Source organism: Vigna angularis, chromosome 5, assembly GCF_016808095.1.
Source record: "Vigna angularis cultivar LongXiaoDou No.4 chromosome 5, ASM1680809v1, whole genome shotgun sequence".
In the NCBI taxonomy this organism is placed as follows: domain Eukaryota; kingdom Viridiplantae; phylum Streptophyta; class Magnoliopsida; order Fabales; family Fabaceae; genus Vigna; species Vigna angularis.
The window spans coordinates 38266200-38276368 of NC_068974.1; the positions used below are offsets into that span (position 1 = coordinate 38266200).

Sequence of the window (10169 nt, forward strand, 5' to 3'; positions counted from 1 at the left end):
CCCCCACCAACTCCCCTCACCTTCATCCAATGCCTTTGTCAAATAAAGAAATCCAAACAACTATAAGATATTTTATGCTTTCAATAAAATCTTAATTATCTCATTAATTATTATAAATATGGGTGTTTTGTATTAATAAATGATTAAAGAATATTTTTTAATTACTTTTACTGATTTACAAGACTATATTTAGAAATATCTCACCTTAGCAATATCTATTTTAAATAAAAATAAGTGTGAGGATGAATAGTATTTGGCAAATATCTATTTTATAAAATATTTTCTATAGATGTTGGAATATGAAAGAAACTCGGGAATATGTTACTTAATACATTTTTCGTTATTATTATTTTAATTTTTTTTAAATTAAAAAAATGAAGAGAAAAAGTATTAAAAAAAGTTGTGAGAATGATTTTCAAGTTGAAGAAAAATAAACAACTCGCACCAACTTTTCAACCAATCCTACTTCACACCTATTTGTGGGATTCATTTATAATGCTTTAATTTTTTTTTATTCCACACAAACATTCAAATTATGAAACGAATTTCAATCGTAATATTTCCCTATGATTGCATAGTCTCCATTTGTGGCTTCTTCACATAAAATAACAAAGCAATGATTTTACCCTTTTTTTTTACTATTTATATAAAGTTATTTTGTGAATTTATTACAACTATGTTTTTTTCTTCTGAAAATTTAATGTGGGGTGTAAAATGATTTATCAAGAGAAAAAGTAATTGATATATACATTTTACGTATGTGTATATTTAGTACAATAATATTGTTTTATTTTTTAAATTATAATTATTATTTTTTAAAAGCATACAAGATCATAAACCCATGAAAGCCAATATTATAGATTAAATGAGTTTAAACAATATTGGTCTAGTCAAATTTAAGTAACTATTATTAATTTGGTTCAACTCATCATTTTATAGAGTACACCTATTTTTCCAATACTAATATATATTCATCACTTTTATTCAATTTTTACATTTTTTTTTTCAGTATGTAAAAAATTAGGGAAGAATCCTTAGAAGCTGAGGATATCGTTTTATCATAAACTTCTACAAAATAATATCGTTTTGTTACATAATAAATGCACAAATTAAAAACCAAATAATAGCAAAAATGGGTAAAAAAAGTAATAAAATATATAATTAAGTCTAGTATATAATAAAACTAGGCCGGTATAAATTATGATAAATTGTTTTGTTTTTTAACCAAAAATAGAATTTTATTCTGATAAATTATTTTTTTACTATAAACACGGAAATTTTTTATTATCAAGATAAAACTTTGATTTTAGTTAAAAACAAAAAGAAAAAAGACCTCAAACATTTAGGTAGATAGATTATATCTAATTTTTTTATAAACATGAGATAAAATGAAGATTTATTTTCTTTGTTTTGCAAAAGAACCATGATTAGAGGACCCCCACTCTTGGCTGCAACTTAGTGTCAGCCATGTTTCATTGTTCATTGAGCTTGCTGCATAATGCAAATGAATTTTCTTTTGTAGCTGTTTTAATGTATACAAAGGTAAAGTAGCCTATATAAATTAGACACTTAGGATAATTTTTAAAAAAAAGTTACTAAGTGTGATGATGCACTTGTTAAGAATCTCTGGTTAGAAGAGAGACAAGAAATTGCTGCTGTACGAAAGAAGTTAATACATAGGACTAGCATGTGAAATGTTCGTCGTTTTCTGTGAATAAAGAAAATTTTATTTCTGAATTCTGATTAGCCGTCTCACACTATCTCTCTCTCATTAACCATTCATGCATGCATTATCAGTTTTACAAACTTGGGAGTATTATAATTCCCTAAATATATTAGTTCAGTATTTTGCATGAGTAATTAATTTATTGCATGCTAAAATGAATCTCGGTCTGTCATAAAAGACTTCAGATAATGTCTCATAATTCTGACAAAGAGAAAAACAAACAAACAAATCATGTCTTGTTTTTTAATCTTTGCAACTTAGTGTATTTTAATCAATCACGAATTACAACGTTGTAAAAAAAATTATAAAAAAAAAAGTTGTTAAAGAAGATATTTTTCTTCTAAAATTATGTGAAGAATAAAATGTAAAGTAAAATGAGAGCAGATTGTATCCGTTGAGTCTATCAAGAAAAATGTTTTTTATGGATTATACAAATATTAATAACATCTGAGTCAACTATATAAGGGATTGACACCACTTTTTACTCAAAACCTTAAAGTAATTGGGTCTATTCAAGAGAAGATTATCTGTGGGTTACACAAACACCAATAACATCTGAACTAACTATATAAGAGATCGACATCATTCTTTATCCAAAATTTTAAGATAATAAATTAATAGATCTTTATTTTTTATGTTCTACTTTTTCATTTGTATCTCATAAGAGAGTTGGACTGAATTCTCTAACACACTGTCCATTACATATAACGAAAGAAGTTTACAGTGTGAGGGAGAAAAGAGACGACAGGGATGGGTAATGCATCCTCCATTAAACCCACGTGGAAGATAGTGACAAGTGTGAGAATGATGTGAAAGAAAGGCATAGCATTCCTTGATTAGGAAGCGATAATTCATGGTTGGGTATGGAAAGCTTTTGTTTAATAATGTGTAATTAAAGCAGAAATATGCTACTATTGATAGTGAATGATGATGCATAAATGTTATCTCTAACTTTGTAGCATGTCCATGACAGTGGTACAACATGCTTAAATTTCAATTTCATTTCGCATAAAATTGATGAATGGTACCACCCACCTAATCAGATTAGTTGGATCATCACAAATCAACCATTGTGACGTTTTACGGAACTACTGCAGAGTGCTGACAGGTACTTTCAGCTTCATCTGCCACTGATTAAGCAAATCCACTGTTATCAATTATTCATCGAGTAATAATATAATGATATAATTGATACAGTAAAATAATTATAAAAAAAATATTTTTTGTATTTTTTAAGAAAAAATAATAATATATTTTTATTTATGTAAAAGTATATTTTTTTTATTAATCAGACTTAAAAGATTAAGCATCAATAATCGTTTGCATGAATCAAGTCAACCGATTATATATATTCGTCTCTGTGTGTAACACACGGCACGTATCTCTTGGAATTTTGATGTTGAATTTGCCTATAGATAGTAATTTATGAGTATCTAATCTACACCTAAACCTATGTCAATCAACCTTCCACCACCTGATTTTAAGCAACCACCACGATGTATGGGTCTTATTCAATTTTCGTTCATATTCCAAAGTTTGGTTCTTTCTTCAAACAATTATACTCTTTTCTTTTCTTTTTTTTTTATTTTAATTTGCTGCTTCTTCAGGAAACATATGAACGTGTGCTGACAAAAAACACTTTGACCGCAAGTTCGCAAGGCCAATGCTATCTGCACCTCCGTTTTTTCTTTCTGCACCCCCTAAGACTGTGTTTGATTTGCTTTTTTGTTTTTGGTTTGGTGTGAAGGTACTGGTGTGCGTTTTGGTGGCAGTTGGTGGTGGGAGTGGTACTGGTGCATTTCTTATGGATGAGTTATTTTTCATTTTTTTAATTTAAATTTTGAATTATGTAATTTGTAGATCTCGGATTACACACTCTAGCTAAAATGTTATATTTGTTTGTTTTGAATTCTACAATTCAATACCTAAAATTTATCCTATTTCTATTGTACATTTCGAAATATAAATTTTATAATACAATTACGATTATACAACCTAAAACACAAATTTTATATTTTATATTAAACAATCTTAAATAGAAATTTCTTTGATTTTTTTTCGTATTATGGGTTTTAATAGGGTAAAATATATTTTTGATTCATTAACTTTCATTAAAATTAGAATTAATCTTTCTTTGAAATTTTAGTCCAATTTAATCTTCTAACTTTAAAAATGCATGGATTTGATTCTATTTAATACATGAGAAGGTAATAAATTTTATACATATTTTTTTAAAATACTTTTAATTTTTTAAATGGAATAAATTACATCATATTGTAAATTATATGTTATAATTAGAAGAGTTGTTACAATTCCAACAAAATAAAGAGAGTATATTCCAATTTATAACAAGTGTAACTCAATATTAGTTCTGTAAGATACTTGTGAATTATTGTAAAGTTCTTAATACATCTTTAATTCTTACTAATAATAAAAGGAATTAAAATCTTAAAATAATTTTTTGATAAAAAAATCTTATTGATGCTGATCGATTTCCTGTTATTTTTTTAATAGGATGCATAAATATAAATATATAATAACCATCCAAACTTTATAAATGTCTTCTAAGCATAAGTCATTACATAGTTTCTTAAAATCCACAAGATATTAAGTTAAAATATTGCCACCTGTACAGCAATGCCACACATACTGCCACGTGGAAGTGGTGTACATGAACTGCAAGTGTATGTCAAACATTTTCAAAAAGGAAAGTAGAGTGTGCAATGGACCATGAACACCGCAAAGAATTCAAAGCAATGCATGGGGAAGATAAACAAGTGATATATATGTATATATACACGTTCCAAAAATAACAGGCAAAACAATAATAGTATAGTTTACAAAGAAAAATACTATGTAGCTAGCAGCGAAAGAAGGAGAAAGCAACATATTTATGCGACACGTAGACAAAGCTTAACCATGACCAATGATTCCTAACAGAAATTTGACAAAGGAAACCGAGGTTTCCTCCAACACCTTATATACAACATCATGTGTTGTCTGTTGTTTCACTACGTAAGTGTGGCTGATGGAATTGTGGAAACAGTTTCAGAACAACTACACCATCTGATTAATCAATTTCGAGTTATTTGCCCTCACACAATCTCAACATGTCGACAATCAAACTTGCTTTGATTACCTTGCTTTTCATCACTGTTACCAGCGCAGAGAAGAATAAGAATAAGGAAGTCACATACGATAGAAGGTCGCTCATCATCAATGGAAAACGGGAGCTTCTCTTCTCCGGTTCCGTCCATTACACTCGAAGTCCCCCTGAGGTACCTTCTTCATCACGTAACATGCAGAAATTGTTGTACTGAATGCATGCTATATGATCTCAGTGAATCTCTACGTAACATGCAGTTGAACTTTATTAATTTTTGTTGTAATATAAAATATTCAACTCCATGCTACGTGTGAACGTGAGGATTCCAAACCATGCAACAATTTCTCGGTATAGATGAACAAATAAATGGTTTTGTTGGGTGTACGTTTTCAGATGTGGCCACAGATTATTGACAAAGCTAGACGTGGAGGTATAAACGTGATTCAAACATACATCTTCTGGAACGTTCATGAGCCTGTACATGGCAAGGTAAAATTGTTTCTGGAACTAGATCGAACTACTAGCTGCATACACGAATCGTTAATGAATATTTCAGCTGGTCTAAATGGTGGTTTGTTCTCTGATTTTGCAGTTCAAAGTGGATCCGGAGTATGATTTCGTGAAGTTCATGCAGCTCTGTCATGACAAAGGAATGTATGTTACCCTCAGGGTTGGACCTTTCATCCAAGCCGAATGGAATCACGGGTATGCTATTTATTGAATTTAAAACTCTGAAATGAAATGCATGTTCTGAGCTACAAATAATACCTGTTCGTCGCTGTCTCATATGATGATAATTAATTTCCTTCAATGTTGATGATGCATCAGAGGACTTCCGTATTGGCTAAGAGAGGTTCCTGATATCATATTCCGTTCAAACAATGAAGCCTTTAAGGTATGAATCAACCTTACGTGAGGTTCGAGTTCCTGGTAATATAGTTGAAGATTATTAAAATGATTTCTAATTTGCAGAAATACATGAAAGAATATACAAAAACTGTTATAAAATTATGTAAAGAAGCGAAGCTCTTCGCTCCCCAAGGAGGCCCCATCATCTTGGCACAGGTTCTGAATATTATCAACATAATAAAAAATCTCCCAACGCTAATTACTTCACAAGATATAGTATAAGCAAAGTAGTGTTCACAGCATTTTATTTATAATACAGATCGAGAATGAGTACAACCATATCCAACGCGCTTTTAGAGAGGACGGAGATAAGTACGTCCAATGGGCTGCAAATTTGGCAGTTGCACTGGATGTTGGAGTTCCATGGATCATGTGCAAACAAACGGATGCTCCTGATCCAGTGGTAAGTTCATGGAATCGTGTATACATATTCCAAACGGTTGGGAAAAATTAGATTTTGGATGCAAAACATATCTTACAAGTCAGTCTTACAAGATTAAATTAGATTTACACACAAAACTTATCTCATAAATCGGTTTTATAGAGTTAAATTAGATTTTGCGTGAATTTCCAGGTAAATGCATGCAATGGAAGACACTGTGGTGATACCTTTACAGGCCCTAACAAACCCGACAAGCCTGTCCTGTGGACTGAAAACTGGACTGCTCAGTAAGTATATTCATTGCTGATCAACTTTGTAAGTAAGTATTTTTGTAATGTTTCATGAACATCAATTAACCCAATTGAAACTACAGGTATAGGGTGTTTGGAGATCCACCATCGCAAAGATCAGCAGAAGACATTGCCTTCTCAGTTGCCCGTTTCTTCTCTAAGAGGGGCTCTTTGATGAACTACTATATGGTAATGAAAACCTTATGATGCTATATATATAGCTCGCCAGCTAGCAAATTTGTTTTATGAAACGAAGTTATGGATAGAGAGTTTGTCTTCTCACTCAACTCAATCTGAAACTTGTGTGTAGTACTATGGTGGAACAAATTTTGGTAGAACAAGCTCTGCCTTCAGTACAACCCGATATTACGATGAAGCCCCTCTTGATGAGTTCGGTTTGCAGAGAGACCCAAAATGGAGTCACCTGAGAGACGTGCACAAGGCATTGACCCTATGCAGACAGTCCCTGTTCGGTGCTGAATCGACGACCGTAAAAGTTAACCAGCATCATGAGGTCAGCATCTCATCTCACCAGCCTTCACGTTTGCAAGTTTTTTGAACTACAACCATAATGCTGCAAGTTTAAATTACGCAGATTATAGTTTTCGAGAAGAAAGATAGTCACTTATGTACTGCTTTCATCACTAACAACCACACCAAAAATTCAGCCACCATAAAGTTCAGAGAAACGAACTATTTTCTGCCACCACGTTCCATTAGTATCCTCCCTGACTGCAAGACTGTGGTCTTCAACACCCAAAATGTAGCTTCTTTTACCCTTGCTTTTTACAAGGCTTTGAAATTTTTGATTTGCTTCTTGATTAGTCCCTGTATTTTAATTCACATTGCCTCCTCAATCAGGTTGCTTCACAACATAATTCAAGGAACTTCAAGAAGTCAAAAAATGCAAACAATTTCAAGTGGGAGGTGTTTACGGAAACCATTCCAGTCGCCAAGGATATACCAGTTAGTGGAAATGTCCCCGCTGAACTTTATAGCTTGCTTAAAGACACCACAGACTATGCATGGTACACCACCAGGTGAGTTCCTGTCAGAAACAATTTCCCTTATTTATTATCCCATGCATAAGATTTCACCCTGATATTTCGTCAACCTCATCATCCCTGCGTTGGTATTCTATACAACTGTTGTATGAGACCCTTTTATACATTTAATGCAGCGTGGAATTGGGTCCGGAAGACTTGCCAAAGAAGAGTGACGTATCCACCGTTATTCGTATTTTGAGTCTTGGCCATTCACTGCATACCTTTGTAAATGGAGAATTTATTGGTAAGAACGCAGAAACTTGACCAATGATCATTCTCCATAAAAGAGGGAAGTGGATCGAGTCCAATGTATTTGGATTTCTTCATGCCTTGCAAAGTGTATAGTATTCTATTCTCTAAGAAAAACTCATGAGGGTTGTTCACATTTGGCTAACTATCTGTCTTGATGGTTTTAAGGAACAAATCATGGTACCCATGAAGAGAAAGGTTTTGAATTCCAGAAAGCTGTAAACTTCAAGGTTGGAGTTAACAACATAGCTATCTTGGCTACCACTATTGGACTCCCTGTAAGAGGCTCAACTTTTTCCTTCTCACCTATGTTCACCACTTGTTTGTTTCAATGTTTCAATGTCATCATATTCTTGTATCCCCTTTAATATATACAGGACAGTGGTGCATACATGGAGCACAGGTATGCTGGACCGAAGTCTATACTCATCCTTGGTCTTAACTCAGGAAAAATTGATCTGACTTCTAATGGTTGGGGCACTAAGGTATTATTAATTGATCAACCAATCTGTTTAAATAACAGTTGAACAGGTGAGATTGCACAGCTGAATTGGTGGCGTTTTGCAGGTTGGAATCCAAGGAGAGGAGTACGCCGTTTTCACTGAGGAGGGATCAAAGAAAGTAGAATGGAAAGAGGCCAAGGGAAATGGAAAGTCTCTCTCGTGGTACAAGGTAATAGTTAATGGATTAAAATTTTGCAAGCTCTTTCTAGGGGACCCATGTTTGAATTTTTTTACAGACAACTTTTACAACACCAGAGGGAAGGGATCCTGTAGCCATAAAGATGACTGGTATGGGGAAGGGAATGATTTGGATCAATGGTAAAAGCATTGGTCGTCATTGGATGAGTTTCCTCTCTCCCCTTGGAAGCCCTACTCAGTCAGAGTAAGTAAATCACTGAAAAACAAATATCTGTCCAAGAAAACGAACCAACTCAGAGTTATTCATTATCCTTGTTTCAACTTTTGTTTTGGCCATCTCAAATTTCTTACTTATGTTGCATCAGGTACCACATCCCAAGGACTTACTTAAATCAAAAAGACAATCTCCTTGTGATATTTGAGGAAGAGCCATCAGACCCAAGTCAGATAGAGATTCAAACGGTTGACAGAGATACAATATGCAGTATTATCACAGAGAATCACCCTCCCAACGTCAATTCCTGGGCATCTAAGGGTGGCAAGTTCCAGACTGTTGTGGAAAATCCGAAGCCAACAGCTACAGTCACATGTCCAACCTACAAAACCATTAAGACTGTGGAGTTTGCAAGCTTTGGTGATCCCACGGGTGTCTGTGGAGAGTTTGTTATGGGAAAATGTGATGCCTCTGCCACCAAGCAGATTATTGAACAGGCAAACCTCTCGTTTCTTTCTTTGCAAAATACCAACTAACACTGTTTTTATCTTTGCAAACTCCTCAAACATGCAGCTCAACCTTTTTGTTTTTTGCTTGTTTGACTTTGTTCAGCAATGCGTGGGAAAACAGTCATGCTCGGTTCCACTTGAAGCCTCAACCTTCACCAAGGGAAAAGATCCTTGCCCAGACGTGTCGAAGACTCTTGCAATTCAAGTGAAGTGTGACTTATAGAAACCTGTTTCTAGGACAGTTAGAGCTGAGTTTGCGTTAGTTATCTGATTGCTGAAATGCAGTTCATAAACTCAGATTTCACTTTGTTTTCTTTTCTTTTGTTTTATAGTAAGTCACAGGATACCTCAAATCAGTGTCCTTTCTTCACAAACAGCATTTTTGTTTGTTCTGACTATATTAAAAAATTTTGTTCTGATTACATTAAAAATGTAGAGAAACATTTAATACAAGTTCGATAGGATTAAGCTTTTATCCAGAGTTCTTACTTGTTCATGCGGTACGAATATTCTATCATATCATATAAGATGTCCAAAATGGTTAGTCCCAAAGAAGTAATTTATTATGCTTTTAAAAACAGTAATAATGAGGTTGAGATTTGTCAACTATCATTTCTAAGTTGATTAAAGCAACTAAAATGCAATGATTATCTTCTTCCATTTAAGAATTGGACCAAAATATGTGAAAACTATTAACTGGCAGATTAAGACCAAATGCGGTTTATTCATTGATTAATACTTTATTACACAAAAAATTGAACCAGAAAAGTTAATTAAAAGTTAAGTGCTGTGTGACCCAATTTAAACTAAACTCCTAAAACTTAATTCAAAACTCACTATCTTTTTAAGAATTCATCTTCGTCATCAAATTGTCCACGAAAATAATATTTATGTCTATCTCGTTAAAATTGGACTCCACAATTAACCCAAAAAACGACAAGTACAGATAACTTGTGTAAACAAACTCAGAAAATTATTCATTTGGGTTATCAGCTAAGACTACATAAAGTGGATAAAAAATAGTGGCAAAACCAATTTAAAGAAGTATTTTTGTCTTTTTACATTTTATTCATAAGTAATTAAGTAAGCGAGGATTA

At 33.0% G+C, this 10169-nt stretch overlaps 1 protein-coding gene across 1 annotated transcript; it reads left to right on the forward strand.

Moving 5' to 3' along the window:
- The first annotated feature begins 4356 nt into the window (after positions 1 to 4356).
- LOC108339806 (beta-galactosidase 13) lies at positions 4357 to 9462 on the forward strand. Its single transcript, XM_052878490.1, has 18 exons — positions 4357 to 5004; positions 5226 to 5321; positions 5425 to 5537; positions 5661 to 5727; positions 5805 to 5897; positions 6001 to 6144; positions 6316 to 6410; positions 6497 to 6602; positions 6724 to 6927; positions 7009 to 7176; positions 7275 to 7453; positions 7594 to 7703; positions 7877 to 7986; positions 8086 to 8193; positions 8276 to 8380; positions 8448 to 8593; positions 8715 to 9060; positions 9176 to 9462. The coding sequence occupies exons 1-18, from the start codon at positions 4837 to 4839 to the stop codon at positions 9293 to 9295; spliced, it is 2478 nt and encodes an 825-aa protein (XP_052734450.1). The 5' UTR covers positions 4357 to 4836; the 3' UTR covers positions 9296 to 9462.
- The last annotated feature ends 707 nt before the right edge of the window (positions 9463 to 10169 follow it).